Source organism: Haplochromis burtoni, unplaced genomic scaffold (genome assembly GCF_018398535.1).
Source record: "Haplochromis burtoni strain Fernald_Lab_line unplaced genomic scaffold, NCSU_Asbu1 Contig_388, whole genome shotgun sequence".
Lineage (NCBI taxonomy): Eukaryota > Metazoa > Chordata > Actinopteri > Cichliformes > Cichlidae > Haplochromis > Haplochromis burtoni.
Window position 1 is genome coordinate 514,060 of NW_024582749.1, and position 16,648 is coordinate 530,707.

The following is a 16,648-nucleotide window of genomic DNA, read 5'->3' on the forward strand; positions in this document are numbered from 1 at the left end:
CCAGCTGTCTTCTTTATGCTGGAAAAAGTTAAGACCATGACGTACAAAAAATAGGACACCATTTGTTACTAATTGAAAGCTGATTTTCTCCATAACAAATGTGTTTTCAAAGGATTACATCTTTGTAATTGGAATGATTTATAGTTCAGCTTCTCTCTTTGGACTTTTTTATTCACTCTCACATCAGTGAGGGATAAGAAGCCCCCAGTCATTCCACAAAAGGTTTGGTTATTAACTGCATAACAAAGAGAAGAAGGGCCTGAAATGGGCCAGAAACGACTAAAGTTAATTTGACATGGATTTGACGAGTCCTGGTGGATTATCCAGCTGATGGAGCTCAGATGTATGGATCCAAAGCAGGTCCAGAGGTACAAGCACAGCAACCAGATATAACATATTAAAAACACTAAATCCCACAATGACGTTAATTTTGTGAAATTTTTGCATCTAAAGTCCACCGTAGAAAGGTGGACTTTAGCTTGTAGCCAGCTGCAGATCTTAGAAACAGACATTCACCCAACTGACTCAAATTAGTTGCCAGTAAATGAGCTTCCAGGTGACTCAGAGAATCTCGAATGGCACGCCGCTGTGGGGGTTTTCAATCTTTAATGAAAAGTTTTGAATTGACTTTCCGCTCACAGCCTCCTCCCATTCATCCATAAATGGCTTCTTACAGCAAGAGCTTGGGAATCACGCTAAGTTAGTTTCCTAGCAAAAACAATATTGTTTGTTAGCGAAGATTTCACACACACTAGGCCTTTTCTCAGAAAGTAAACACACACCAGACCATTGTTGTTGTTTTTTCCAACTATCACAAGGATGCATATTATCAAGATATTCTGGGAGAGGAATTCAAGCAGACCAAACAGACAATGATTGTTTGTGTCTCTTTGTGCGCAAACTATCAATACACATCAATGAACATCTAACTCCAGAGACTTTGTACTCTGTGGCTTCACATGCTCAGTTTGAAGTGTTGGGGCCGCACCGTTTCCATGTGCCCTGGGTATAGCATAAATAAATCCATGTTCAAGGGATGTTTGTTTTTGTTTTGCTGCTCCCTTTGTCCCCATCTGTGTATATGGGGGCGTGCTTATAAGTCACTAACTGGAATGGTGGGTGTACTTACATCACCTTCGCAGCTGTGCGAAGGCGAGCTCGCAGAAGAAAGAATTTGAAAATTGTATCGTCAAACACTTGAATGGACAGCGCTTCATGCACAAAGGGCCTTTGTTGTATCAAACTGACGAGGGTTACGTAACACCTGTAATGTCCCCTACACGGAATACTGTAGGTGTAGCTGGTTTCAGTGGTTTAAGTGGAAGTTAAATGGAAACAAATGATTCACAAATTTCTCATTACATTCCATCAGCCTAACTGCAAACCCTTCTGAAACTCTACACCATAACTTTGCTGTGCCCGACACCGTAAACTGACGTGCATTTACTTAGAAATGTAACTGCAGGCCATGTTGTAGCCTCGACAAGTGGGTGACGCCGACAGCTGCATCTGTAGCTGTCGAGGGCGATGTATGGTTACATTTCTAGGAAGGTGCACGTCAGATTACGGTGTAGGATTTCCAAAGGGCTTGAAGTTATGACGTACCTAATGTGTAGGTTTAAAACAAAGTTGACTGAACACTAGCAACAGTGTCAGCCACTTGTGTAGTCTAGGTCAAAGACTATACATAGACTCAGTGCAGAAGAAAGGCATTAATGTTAGCATTTTAGTTTTTAGGTGCAATGCTAACTTATGAGCTAACAGAATCTAACATTGTTTTCTAGCTGCATCCACAAACTTTATACACTGATATATTTAAATACTACTTAGTGCTAAATAACTTACAGATTGTTCTTTTCATAATTTATTAACAACCTAATATTCAACAAGTCCATTTTATAATATTATAGATAATTTATACATTAATTAACATTAAAATATTGCAGCTAGCTTGGTGTGCTTCAAAGTGTAATGGTAGATTAGCTTGTTTCATCGTTGTCACCTTAGTTTATCATATGTTTACACATTAAACCCAACACATTATTTTTTTACTGTATTTAACAGTAATAAATGTAGGTTTTAGATCCTTTTAGTAAAGTAAAAAAATACATCATTTACCTGAAATATACTAAATTTGAGTTTTAAAAATGCTAAAAGTGAAGCGAGCAGTGTGAAAGGGGAGTTATTCGAGAGTGACGTTTTTTAACAAACACTCACAAATTCCAGCGAGCCGCCATCCCATTAATGCACTCGAGTGTAATGATCCCTTTTTAAGCTTCCAGAGAATTTAATGGAGATATCACGTGTATGGCTGTACCTGTCACTCCGTTAAGCCCCTGAGCTCTGCTAAATCTCGTGTCATCAGCCCGATATTCATTTTATTCCACTATTGCTGATATCTGCCTGTTTGCATGTTTTTGTTATCATGCTGAGGCGAGTGAGATAAGTATTGTCAGGCATGTCTATCTAAACAAATCATGTAAGATGAAAACGAGGTGAAAATTACAAAATACATCAATGTGAGTAAACACAATAAAAAATGTAACAAAAAACAATGGGCTGATGTGATATTAAAGCAGACAATGTGTAACATGTGGCGTGTTGGTGTATTGTTTCACTGTTGCGTTTCTCCATGACTACTGCTACTTTGGCAGGTTAAAAGACTGGATGAGTCACCCCATTTTAAACTGTTGCCAGGCAGAAATGTTAGTGGTCTGGGTTAAACTAAATGTCGTTTCCCTGCACAAACACAGGAAAATAACGGGGCAATGTGCCGGTAACCTAACATCAAAGTAGCTGCAAAAAAATGTTACTATTTTAGTCACAAGCAGCATGAGATTTCCTCTCCTTGCTTTGTTCTGAGTGATGCAAGGAAGTGGTTCTATTCAGTAACTGGGTCATTTGTTTTTTAGTGTTAGCTGAGTATAGCAACTGAAGCCATTCATGGCTCCTCAGAACCCAAAGGTGACACTGTTGTGTAGCTTCTTTTCCTAGTACAATTACATTAAATTAATGTAATGTGGAGAAAGTGAAATAGGCACTGGTACTTTCATAAATGATTCACTAATCATTGACTGTTACAAGCTTAATAAACCATGAACATATGAACTGTTTTATTGACTTGTTATTTTTGTTCGCGTAGTCCATTAATACTCAGTTAAAGTTCTTTCATAACTATCCCTTCTTTTTGCGCAGGTTCCTGCGGTTGTGGATCGCTGTGCTTGTCATCTACCCGACCAACCAGGCTGTGATCGCACTGACGTTCTCCAACTATGTCCTGCAGCCTCTGTTCCCCACCTGCTTTCCACCAGAAAATGGCTTGCGTGTGCTGGCTGCCGTTTGTCTTTGTGAGTAGGACATCACATCTAACTCGTGTGCACACGCCCAGACACAAATGAACCACAACCCAGAGGTGTGTTTTCCACGTCATGGAGGACAGACTTCCAACAACTAAGATAAACTGAACTACAAACTCTGACTGAATTTAATGGCGTTAATGCTAAACTGGTGAAGGCATTGACTTCTAAAGGTTACATAATAATTTGTGAAACACGAAAACGTTTAAGCAGTGATGTCTGTGAAGGTTCTCAGTCGTCCAGGTCATCGTAGTCTAAGGAGCTTGGAAAGAAAAGCGTCTGCACTTCTTTCTTGAAGACGTTTCAGCTCTCATCCGAGAAGCTTCTTCAGTTTTAAGAGCAATTGGTGGAGAGTCCCAGATTTTTTAAGACCTATTGGCTGTGTCCATAAGAGGGTTGTGGAGTCCCTATTGATCCTCTGCCTAATCACACGGTGTGAAAACGGGTGTTGGATCTCATAACTGGATTATAGATGGCAGACAGTTGGTGTCGTCAGCACGTTGGTGTCGACACCAACTGTCTGGAGTTCTTCAAGAAACGTAAAGCAGTCTTTCTGAGCTGCTTAGAGTGGGGGTTTAAATTTGGCTTTAAGTATTGGTTATAGTTTCCTTGACGCATTGCCATCATATTTTTCTCGGGGTCTCCGAGTGGTGTAAATGTCATCATCAGATAATGAGCAGAAGGCTCTATGGAGACCCTGTGGTTGTGTGATTGCTCCGAGTCTTACGTGGAGACTTGACCTTACAGCGGACTTGGAACGATGACTTGATCGTCTTGTCTCCGGCGCTCCATGTCGGCAACAATTGAATACAATCGAGGGTTTGGGAGACATGTTTCACCTATTTTAAGGCCTAGTTCACTTCTCTTGTGGGAGGGGCTTAGAGCAAATATCTGCTTCATGCAGCTTTAACAAACGAGTCTAATAACAGCATTTAGATGTTGTGGAGTTCAACATTTGAAAGTCCTTTCAAGCACATTTTCCAATGCAGCAACTGTTGCTTTGTTGACGTCATCACATTCAATCTATTTATAATTCACCGACTGGTTGAGTTATGACTTTGTTTATCCAGTTTATGCCTTCTATCCCAGTTTTCCCCTGTTTTATGAAGCACTTGTGTTTTTTAACCCTCAGTTAGAGGTCATGTGAGAGAGGAAGTGCACAGGGAGCTGGCAGAGTTTAGCCGTGAGGAGTAAATGTGTGGAGACAAATGGAGAAATGTGTTGGCGCCAACATGACTGTGGTAGATTTGAGTACTTTGACAAAGTTCACACACACTAGACAAATACTTCAGGGAGCCTTGAGACACAAAAAGAGACGGTCGTGAAGCCTGGAGAAGAATACGTGCACTGTTTGTGTTACCTGGCGGCGATTCGTGCGTTTCATGTATACATTGTTTTTATTGGGAGCTGTGGTCTAACCCCTGCAACTGTAATGAAATTTATTGGGGAATAAGGAGAGCAACAATGTTTTTAGGTCATCTCTTCTAAGGTACTGCAAAGTGCTTTCAGCTCTCAGGAGGACAACGGTTGTGTTCAGTGTGGTGTTTTCTGGATGCAGATTGATTTAAAATATCTCTCTCTGAGTTAAACTGCACACTAGTTCCTTCCTCGAGGCATTCTCACTCACTCGTCTTGTATACTGCAGCTCTCTCAGATGTTTCCTGCATCTCCCTACTAAATCCAACTCTTGTTGTTTTTAAACTTTCTTTCTTTTTCGCCCTCCATCACTTTTTTACCTTTACACTCAAAAAATGGTTGGATTTAGATCCTGAAAGTGAGTGGATGACTGCAGCATTTCTAATCAAAAGGCTGGTGGTTTGATCCCTGCTTCAGTCTGCATGCTAAAGCGTATAAAACATGCATAATTAAAAATGGCAAATACAAAGTTTCACTTTGTAAGTTTTTCAAGGGAGAGTGAAACTTTTTGCGGAGTATTGTATATTTTGATTTGCTTCCCATGATGAGCTCAGCTCGCTGTCCTGTTTGGCTTAATGATGCTGAAAGCTCACTTTCCAAAGACTTGCTTGAGAATGCATGAAAAGACATTTAAATGTAGTTAACCAATTGATTGCTGCTAATGACCATAGCCAAAAACACTGCTGCTACTTTACTAAGCTGGCAGAATAAGCAGTCTTATGCTCCGAGTTATTTGGCACCAAATGGGTGGAAAGCAATAATTGCTTGCTTACATTTGAAGAAATGTCATTTGAAATTGGCAGAAGAAGCCCTGTTACAACAACAAAATAGCTACATGGCACACTTCTGGTTGGAAACACTTAAGCTTAATGCGGGAAAGCCTGTAAATACGCCTCTGAAAGGGCTGAAAGGGATCAAACTTAATAACCATCATGGTCCTTGACAAGATATACAACAAGCATGTTGGTGCTGACGAAGCAGGCAGGAAACAGCTTCTTTGATATTGTTTAGTTTTTCTGTTTCTGTCTGAATACTTTGCTTTTAATGTTTCTGACACATTGACCTGTATTAACCTGCCTTTTTTTAATCCACTTACACAAATGACTTGAAGCCAAATGTGCTTAGCTCTACCAAGAACTGCTAGCACATGCTTTATTGCGTAATTCTAGATTTTCTTCTTTCTTGAGTTGATTAGACAGATGTTGCCAGGCAGCTTTTAAGGGGAAAAAAAGCTTGCTGATGATTTGTTGCTCAGAGAAAAGTTGGTTAAAGGTCACCTGCTCGTTTCCTTTGGGTCTGTGTTTAGACGTACCTGTGATTTCCTAAACATGGCCTTTGCAGAATGTTATGTAATAGTTTGCAGGATATTGCCTTACTTATTTATTTCCGGATTAGGTGACAGGCAAACCAGACAGTACCAGTCACTGGGCAGTTTGACAGCGTCATGCTGCATGACAGGCTTTTATTTTTTAAATGGTGTACCATTTCAAAGACATGCAGGGGGATTCTTCGTGAGGTCTGCCTCTTCCTACAGATGGCTCCGTGCAAGGTCATAATTCTCCAATGTTTTCCTACAGGCTCATGGTTAATTCAGGACATTTTCCTATACACACACACATGCGCACGGAGCAAATAATGTCTTCATTTTGTATGCTGTGCTTAGAAAAAGCTCAGCAGCTCCAAGTTCCAATGGTGCCTTCAGGTGTTTGTCCACAATCTGCCAGTCAGCAGCAGAGCAGGAGGGAATGTTTATGCTGTAACTGAAATGCAGAGCAGTGGGAAACATCATCTGGCTCTTAAAACAGTTGTTTACCACCAGATCAGTTTGGGGATTTAATATGTAGTTAATGAGAGTTACATAAGAATCAGTCTTGAACTAATCTGCATGCCTTTTGTTTCCTGCTTTTGTGTGGAGGAAGTAGCAGCAGGAGATGCACAAATTTCTGCGTAGCTCCACCACAACTATGTCCGATCTGCAAAGCCCATCATGTGCCCCTCTTTGTCTGCATTGAGCACACAGTATGTTAATATCATGCATGTCCGTTCACGTGCACCTGGCTTTGTTCCCCGCAGTGGCAGCTCCGCTCAGAGTTATTTAATGTGATGAACTTAATCCCACAAAGTCAAACAAGCTTATTCTTTGATGGCACCCTATTGGCCTGAACCCACTGGCTTGTTGTGCTCAGCAGTACAGATCAAATCCATTATCTCTTGTATGTGTTAGCTTTCCCATGAGGTCAAAAGCTTTTCTAAATACATTTTAGGACTTTCTAAAAAAAAAAAAAATTCTGCTAAATGCTAGATGAACAGGATTAGAGAGCTCTGAAAGGACCAGACAGTTAGAAAAAACATCGGTCATCCCTATCAAACTTTAACATGTCGAGTAATTTCTCGAGGCCGCGCTTATCTGGCTTCATCACATCAACCCTGATATGAAGCTCTCTAGTAAATACATCGACAGGAGCAAGTCCACAAACTTTCAAAAAGTAGCAATCACATGTAATGTTGCACTATATAAGCATGCAAGCATAGAAATGCTCCAAAGTGCATTCACACATTGCATTATTCATAAATCGCCACTCGTGTTGTAGCAACTAATTGCTTCCTTTTAAAGGGAAACTGCAGGTGAGGCACACGACGATAATGGGTGAATGTGATGATGCAGCAAGGGAGTCAAAGGTCACTGCTGTCCTACATGTGCGGCTTTAATCTAATTCACTGACCTGATATGAGAGAAACTTTAAATCTATCGGGGTCATCAGTGATATATCTCATATCTCCTTTGCCTGTTGGGCAAAATTATGCAGTGACAGTGCCTTTGAGTGAATGAAGTGATAAAGCAATTAATGCATAAACCAGCACAGCCTTCAGTGTTACTGATCAACAAATTTTATTCGGTTACTATTACTTCAGCTCATAAACACCCGACTCCAAAGATAAGTCGACATAAGCATGCTCAGCAGAATACTTTTACACAATCTATACATGGTCTGACTGTTTCACAGTGCAAATTCCGTATATGTCCGGTAATAACAGTAGGAGTGTCCGATCATACGTGACAATCTGAAGTCAATGGTATTGAAGGATTCGGTTGAAAAATTGGAGCAAAGTGAAGTAAAAAAAGTCCAGTCAGGACCACAAGAAAGTCATTATGTCCATCTGTTGTAGTTTTTGTTGGTGGTGTGGTTCTGTTGTTTTATGCTTGCAACGCTGAAAGCAGAGAGGGCAGCAGCAAGACCTCAGACCAGAGCAGCATTAATGATGGTAGATATGCTCTCGGCTAACGCCTGATTTAGGAATCGCTGTTGAGGCTACCACATAACCTACGTAAGCTGTCAACGTCACTGCCGATATTTACGCTGGTATGCGGTGAATTATGTTAAATACCTTGTCCAAGGTATTTAACATAATTCCAATGTCCAAAGACATGCAGCTTGTGGGGATAGGTTAATTGGATAATCCAAATTGTCACTAGGTGTGAATGTGCGAGTGAATGTGAGTGTGAATGGTTGTCTGTCCCTGTGTGTTGGCCCTGCGACAGACTGGCGACCTGTCCAGGGTGTACCCCGCCTCTCGCCCTATGACAGCTGGGATAGGCTCCAGCGCCCCCCGCGACCCTGAAAAGGATAAGCGGAAGCGAATGGATGGATGGATGGACCTTGTGGTCCTTGTCCCAGTGTGTTTCATGTGGTGCCAGCTGATAGAAACAAACAAAATGCTGGGACTTTTTCCCTCCTGGGTCTTTGCTCTTTGTTGTGGTCAGTTGTTTTTTTCGGGTACAAAACATTTTTGTCCCTCTAGTTCTTTCCCTTACATCAGTGCTGAGTTTAGTTTCAGCAATTGCCCTCCAGGACTTCACTGACATTTGTCCTTACATTTGTACTATGATTATTGCTCCTAACTATGATACAATTTTTAGGCGATATTGTTATTCTCATTCATACACTGCTGCGAAAAAGTAGCCCGAAACATGGCACAGGTGTAATTGGCCAATCGCAGTAGTTGCTGACTGCACCGACTCGACGTGTAGTTACATTTTTAGGTAGGTGCAGGTCAGGTTACATTGTAGGTTGCAGGGTTGGTTTTCCTGGGTTTCGCAGTTAAGACGTAGCCACTAAAGGCTAAATTCTCTGAAACGTCTTGATAATACGGAGCTGGGGTGGAGTCGGGTTGCAAAGTGGCTTGCATATTCATATTAAATAAAAGAAGACAGAAGCAGCCTAAATAGCACAGTTTAATGAGAGTGATATCTGCTGAGCCGTCAGCTGCTGTGAGCTGGCACTGAGATCAGTGACAGCTTGCAACTGAGCTTGATTTTGAGTATTGGCTGAATTAATGCTGTCCTTGATTTATAACTGTGTGCTTCTCTCTTATTAGTGCTGCTGACATGGGTGAATTGCTCCAGCGTGAGGTGGGCCACCAGAGTGCAGGACATGTTCACTGCCGGCAAGCTGCTGGCGCTGGCACTCATCATCATCATGGGAGTCGTGCAGGTCTGCAAGGGTAAGCTCACCGCTGCCATATGTGCATTCATATGTGCATCGCTCACAATGGTTTCGCCATTTCTTACACACAGACACAGACTTAGGGTCAGTGGGGACGCGCTCAGTGTGTCGGGACAGTAAAGGCTTCACATCAGGGGTCAGCGAGTTGCTGGGGCCCTTTTGCTAATATCAGCAGGCTTGTGAGGGTTTACAGCACAAACATGGCTGAGGAAGAGTTATTGTAAGGGCAAAACGGGGATTTCTGCACAATTGTCTGGAGATAATGAAGAGTTCAAAGGCTGATTTGATGGAAGGAATTTAGCTCATATCTGAGGAACTGTATGCAATAGAGAGAGTGGTAGACATATCTTTAAAAACAAGCCTCAATAGGGGATTTAAAAGAATAAAATGAAGGAATGAGGAAAAGCAGTACACATTCTGCAAAGTCACTTTACAAGGATTTAACAAAATACCTTTTACAACTTGTTTTATACACGCTGATTTCATTAGCTGATAGTTTTCAGCTGGGCTCCCTACAGCATGGCCAGACCTCAGAGGAAACCAGGCTGTTTACCCCGGCAGCAAAACAAGTTATCAAACCAGAGATAAATGATTGGGAACAGGCCCGCTTAATTTGGGAAGTTCATGCAGATTTAAGTAATGAACACAGAGAACCATAAAATAAACTGCTTTTTGTTTTTTGTTATTTACTATGACTAGAAAATTGGAAAAGTTTGTGCTATCGTTGTAAATGTTCCATTGTGTTTGTGCCAAGCTGAAGATTTTCTCCTCTACCTGTAGGAGAGTACTACTGGCTGGAGCCTGCCAACGCCTTTGAGCCCTTCCAGGACTACGATGTAGGTTTAATAGCCTTAGCTTTCCTACAAGGCTCCTTCGCCTATGGCGGGTGGAACTTCCTCAACTATGTCACAGAGGAGCTGGTGGATCCTTATGTGTAAGACACTTTACGCTGCCTCTCATATACATATATAAATATGAAGCTGCTGTGTGTAGAAAACCACATTCCCACAAGATTAAATGCCACACTGCCACAGGCATATATCTGATTTATAAGCTGCTTGTGACTGTTTGAGTAATTAGCAGTCACATACCAACAAAGCTTATGTTTAATCCCTGATCCTTTTTGCTAAAGCTCTCTGAAATTTATGTAACTGAACAATGGAAAAATTCCCCCTGACATTCCCAGTGTCTGGTCACAGATGTAGAAATAAAAAAGTAGCGACTTATTTCCTCATTTCCTTTTCTTTGGTAACCTTTCTTATCCATTAATACCCCACCTGTAAAACATCCTTTTTAATTTCCTTCCTTAAATCTTTTGCTTTTCTCTCAGTTCTTAAGTGAAGTATTGTGCTGTATTGTCTTCAGGAACCTTCCTCGCGCCATCTTCATCTCCATCCCTGTCGTGACCTTCGTTTACGTCTTCGCCAACATCGCCTATGTCACAGCCATGAGTCCTCAGGAGCTGCTTGCCTCAAATGCTGTTGCTGTGGTGAGTAGCTGTGGTGGTCCTGTCACTTCATTCAGACACACCTTGTTATTTCAAATGAATGACACCCTCTAATGGTCGTTGTTGGTAAATGCATGGGCAATAATACTATGACTGTGTAGGACAGGGGTGGGGAACTTTAGATGTGTCCTTGAGCACACAGCTGATGTAAAGGCTAAATGACCTCCTGAACATGTCTTGAAGTTCTCCAGAGGCCTGGTGATTAACTAGTCATTTGATTCGGGTGTGTTGACCCAGGGTGAAATGGAAAACCTGCAGGACACCAGCCCTTGAGGCCTGGAGTTCCTACCCCTGGTGTAGGATCTCAGGCATCTAGGTCAAAGTAGCCTTGAGAGCTTGAAAAGAAGGGAGCTGGATGTGGTTTTTTGAAGATGTTTTGCCTCTCATCCAAGAGGCTTCAGTTCTCAAACAACTGGTCCAAGGTCCAAGATAATATACACCTAGTAGGGTAACCATCCCCTTTAGAGGTGGTCCTGAGTCGTCACCAGGGCTGCTGGAGACATTATGGTGGGTGAGTTTATTACCTGGGACTCTCTGCTAGTTGTTTTAGAAATGAAAACATCTTTGTATGAGAGAAGAAACATCTTCACAAAGTCAGAGAAGTCCTGTTGCCTTCTTTTAAAGCTCTCAAGTCAGTAACAGTGTGTTAGATTAAGAAAAAAACAGGAACTTTTCTGTGATTTGTTTGTTTATTACTTTGGCATAGTATGGATGTCCATGAGGGAGGTCTTTATCAGTGCCCTCGTTCACATTTTTCAAGCTGCCCAGTGGGTCAGATTGGAATCTTTGATTGGTCGTTTCAGGCCCATGGGCCTTATGTTTGACACCAGCAAGCTATAAGATATAAAAAGTAGTGTATGATTCAGTTGTAGGGTTAATTAGCATGTGACAAAACTTGAATGTAATCTATGAGTACATGTTAAGCAGTCCAGCTCCAGTTTAAAGTAAATGAACATGAGAGGTGGTGTTGAAGTGGGTTTTGCGTCTATATAGGTCTTCTGTGTGTACATCATCTATTTCTATCTCCAATTAAAACACATACTTATGTGCCTTTATGTCTGTTTATCATCCAACCCTTTCTCCATCCCAGACTTTTGGTGAGAAGCTGCTCGGAGTCATGGCGTGGATCATGCCCATCTCTGTGGCTCTCTCCACCTTCGGGGGAGTCAACGGTTCCCTCTTCACATCTTCACGGTTAGTTGGACTAGACTGACTTGTATCAACAGACTACGTACTATGTGAAGTCAGTGTTTGACATCAAGGCCAAAGCTTTAGTATGAACTGCTCTAACATGACACATTTTGCATGGATTGTCTCAGTAGTCCTCAAATTTAAAGTCTGTTCTTCATAACCAAGTGTAAAATGTGGCAGACAGAGAAGTCAACTAGGGCACTTGGTTTGGGGCAGGCAGCGTTTTTGGAGAGGTCGAAATGAGCTTTAACCTGCTTTTATGTCCACTAAATTCATCACAGTCGCAATACTGAGCACCCAGACTCCCTCCAGTCTTTCTTGCTTTCTTCATAATGTTTGGCTTCTCCCTCGTGCTAACATTGTTCATTGTGTTTGTCCTTCTCCCTTTGCAGACTGTTCTTCGCCGGAGCCAGAGAGGGCCACCTCCCCAGTCTGCTGGCCATGATTCATGTGACACGCTGCACTCCCATCCCTGCCCTGCTCTTCACAGTGAGTACTGCTCTCCCTGTTACATTCCTCCATATTACCTCTACCACATACACAAGTTCTTCTGTCTCCATTGACCACACTCGGTTAAACACAACAAACCTTTCTCATTCCTCAGTGCCTGTCCACCCTCCTTATGCTGTGCACCAGTGACATGTACACCCTCATCAACTACGTGGGCTTCATCAACTACCTCTTCTACGGAGTTACTGTCGCCGGGCAGATTGTTCTGCGTATTAAACAGCCCGACATGCACCGGCCAATCAAGGTCTGTTCATGTGGTGCTTTGGTTTAGCTTTGTACTCAATATATTTTGCACTTTGCTTATTTAAACAATGTAAATGTCCATCTAGTTCAGCTTTAATGGGAATAGCTTTTAATTTGAGTTAAATGAATGATTAAAAAGTGGTTTAAAAAAAATTGTTCTTTCTACGTTATAAAAATCTGTTTTCCTCTCTCTCCTCTCAGATCAGCCTGATATGGCCGGTAATTTACCTCCTCTTCTGGGCCTTCCTGCTCATCTTCTCCCTCTACTCTGAGCCCCTGGTGTGCGGCATCGGCCTCGCCATCATGCTCACCGGTGTCCCAGTCTATTTCCTGGGAGTATACTGGGACAACAAGCCACAGTGCTTTGACGCTTTTGTTGGTATGTCCCCATAAATCAGCCCAATATTTTTCCTCTCATTAACTTAATGATTCAATGTTCAGGAAATGCAAATTCATTCTTGTTTAGGAACTATTTTATAAGTCAGAAGTGTTCTTTGACACCGTACTTCATTTAGACACAACATGCTTTAAAATAATTATATATTTACAGAAGCAATCATGACCAGTGGAACTTCGTGTCATGAGATGTAGCTCATGGGTTGTTTGTAGTTGACTTTGATGTGAATTTGTTAGGACGTCCACTCCACGACCGCAATGTTATAAAATGTTATAACTACAAGTAATAGCAGTTGTTTTTCTTTATGCTGTTTAATAACTGCATCATGTAGTCAGACAGCCTGCACCTCAATCTGTCCTCACTCCTTTTTTTTTGCTCTCTTCTCTCAGATAAAATGACATACGGCGGCCAGAAGTTCTGTATGGTCGTTTATCCGGCCGAAAGCGACAGCAGCAGCAGCGGGAGCGGCGAGGAAGGCGAGGAAATGAAGGAGGCTAGGGCTCCTCTGTCGAAGGAGGACAGAGACAACCGCAAATCAGCAGACTGCTGAAGTGCAACTTTCACATCTCACCTGCTCACCAAACATATTCAGACACCCACGTGGGTGCACACACACACACACACACACACACATGAAAACACACATCTATACACGTGCCCCCACGCCTAGTCTTTTATTTGATGTCAAATTAAGTAGTCTGGCCTCAAACCTTCCTGTCTGGGGTCCATCAAAAGTGCAATAAACAAAGGTTAGCACCTTCCATTTCATCATCATCATCATCATCATCGCCCTGCCCTTTATTCACTATCTGCAAACTCTCGCTGTAAGAGCGACTTTTTTTATACGTTTTTTTTTAAATTTCTATCACAAGACTGACCGTGATGACTTCAACGCTTTTTTTGTTCTTAGTTTTTTTGATGTTGTTAATCTGTGTTTTCATGCGTTCAGCACACCCGAGCTGCATTTTGATTGTGAAAATCCGATTCAGATCAAGTCATTTCATGTTGTGATGTACACTAATACTGTTTTTGTGTTTAACTTTAATTCTGAAACATTTCTCATTCATTTATTTTGTAATTGTGATAATTGCTTAAGTTTTTCTAGTACTATTAATATATTAATTTTAGTGTTTTCTAACACCGTATTCACGTCAGCTCTTTTTGTATTCTTCGAAGTGTGAATGTGGGACACCTGTATTGTATTAGTGATGCACAGGTTTTTTTCTTAATTGCCTTAATTAGAATATACTCCTGTGCTCGTGTGCCATTCCAGCTGCGTTTTGACGGATGTGGGGACTTTTTCTTTTCTTTTATCAAAAGAAAATGAAGCAAACCCCCCCCCCCCCAAAAAAAAACACACTACACAGCAGCACGGGCTGAAAGAAGCCCGCGGGTGAGTCGCGCTCGTTTTCTCCATGCTTTGCTCGCGTGCTCGTGTGAACGCCTGCGTTTAAGTGTTTCATGACCTCTGATGAAAATGTTTTTGTAGCTTTACTTTGTAGCTTTGTTGAAATCAGTTTTATGCTTTGTGTAAGGCATAAGCACAACAGCTTTGCAACAAAATGATATTTTCGAATAAAGTAATGAAGTAGACGACATTTTAGTGCAATATTACGACTGCTACCAGCAAAATCTGAACACGCACCCCTGAATGAACTCATTACATGCTGTCTGGTTATGTTATGATTGTCCTGTACATTCTGGTAACAACACTCCCACGCACATAAACACTCACTCCTGTATCCACAGCCTTCCTAGTTTTACACTAGTGTCTCAGGGCATCCCCACTGCCTTCTCCTTACATACAGTACACTGCCTAAAACCAAACACATCCGGCTGACGGCTTGTTTGAAAACCAGTTTGTTAGTGGTATATGTCTGTACTGGTGCTTTAGATATTTATTCCTCAGGAGTCTCAGTCACACAAGAGGATGATAAGTGTTAGAAACCAGTGTTGTAGAGATTTGTCTTAAACTGTAAGAGGCGCAGGGTTTCTTGGATGTCTTTACAAGTACAATGATGTGTTTTGTGCCTGATTGTGCATTTACACCAGTGTCATAACAGTCTGTAGATTGTTTCTTAGTAAATAAAAATAACCACTGACTAATGTTTGAATTTTTAATTAAGGCCTCATTTATGTCTGTCTATCTATAAATGTACACAAAATAATTTCAAAGGATGCTTTTAATGTGAACACCTTCGATCGTGGCATTTCCATCAGTTTTTATGATGCAGGCCTGAAAACTTTTTCAACTCTGAAACAAAATGCTGCAACTTTATGTGACACGACAATGCAAACTGTGCCAGGTGTAACACAAAGTTTGAAGCTTGATCTGTGTTACTTAAAGCACCGCAGCGCCGACTTTCCTTCCCTGATGTGCTGCAGCTGCGCTTCTTGCTTGCATTTAGACCAAAAACAGACCTTCAGTGTGGTCGAACTATTTTTGTTGTATGTGCAAATAGCTAAGGTGATATGAAAGTTCCCTACTTGCAATATGTTATAATAACCACATACGCTGTAATAAGAATGCCATTTTTAAATCTGTCTCTAATTTAAGATGCATTTTACCTTCCGTGCTGAGACTTAAGTCTCAAGCCTACTTCTGTGTTGAAAATGTAAATGTACATGTTGGCGATGAGTGTGTGAGAAGAATTAAAAACATATGTGAGGAAGCGTTCTCATGTCTTCGTTTTTGCAGCTTCAGTTGAACTTAATCATCTAGTTACGTGTCCATGGTCCGGTATTGTCTGACCTGTTCATGCTGTTGGCAGACTGATACACTCGATCACACTGAGAAAGGTTAAAAAAGATAGGGGTGCTAGATGCCGTTTATAGGTTTACATTATGGGTCATTTCAGCCTGTTGCTGCATGGTTGCAAAATGTATATAATTCAACTTTTGTGGATCTAAAGGCTGTTGTGAAATGAAAACTATAGGATGGATCATAGGAAGGTCTAAAAAAAACCCGTTATTTTAGCTCGTTGATATGTGGTTGCCAAGCAACGTGGTGACATCACAATATATCATACATAATTTAGCTTTTGAGTATTAGAAATTTTGAGATGTGGCTCAAGAGTTGGGAGTTCGCCTTGTAATCGGAAGGTTGCTGGTTTGAGCCCCAGCTTGGACAGTCTCGGTCGTTGTGTCCTTGGGCAAGACGCTTCACCCGTTGCCTATTGGTGGTGGTCAGAGGGCCCGGTGGCGCCAGTGTCCGGCAGCCTCGCCTCTGTCAGTGCGCCCCAGGGTGGCTGTGGCTACAATGTAGCTTGCCATCACCAGTGTGTGAATGTGTGTGTGAATGGGTGGATGACTGGATGTGTAAAGCGCTTTGGGGTCCTTAGGGACTAGTAAAGCGCTATATAAATACAGGCCATTTACCATTTAGATGTGACTTATTGAAATGAGATGTTACCGTCATGAAATAAAATGATGGAAGCTATTTTTGAGGTATTGTAAGGACAAAAATGCTAAAAACTGATCACTTTGAGCCATTGGTAGGTGGTTGCTAGGCAACACAATGACA

The 16,648-nt window shown here is 41.7% G+C and overlaps 1 protein-coding gene across 1 annotated transcript in view; it reads left to right on the forward strand.

The window, feature by feature from the left end:
* The window catches only part of slc7a8a (solute carrier family 7 member 8a), a 17,433-nt gene extending 1,636 nt beyond the window's left edge, over positions 1-15,797 (forward strand). Inside the window, exons 2-10 of the mRNA XM_005944562.3 lie at positions 3,196-3,347; positions 9,150-9,275; positions 10,058-10,211; positions 10,643-10,766; positions 11,875-11,978; positions 12,368-12,464; positions 12,580-12,729; positions 12,930-13,107; positions 13,515-15,797. Coding sequence (XP_005944624.2) covers positions 3,196-3,347; positions 9,150-9,275; positions 10,058-10,211; positions 10,643-10,766; positions 11,875-11,978; positions 12,368-12,464; positions 12,580-12,729; positions 12,930-13,107; positions 13,515-13,675 — 1,246 coding nt within the window. The 3' untranslated portion in view covers positions 13,676-15,797. The remainder of the gene's footprint in view (positions 1-3,195; positions 3,348-9,149; positions 9,276-10,057; positions 10,212-10,642; positions 10,767-11,874; positions 11,979-12,367; positions 12,465-12,579; positions 12,730-12,929; positions 13,108-13,514) is intronic.
* Positions 15,798-16,648: the final 851 nt, after the last annotated feature.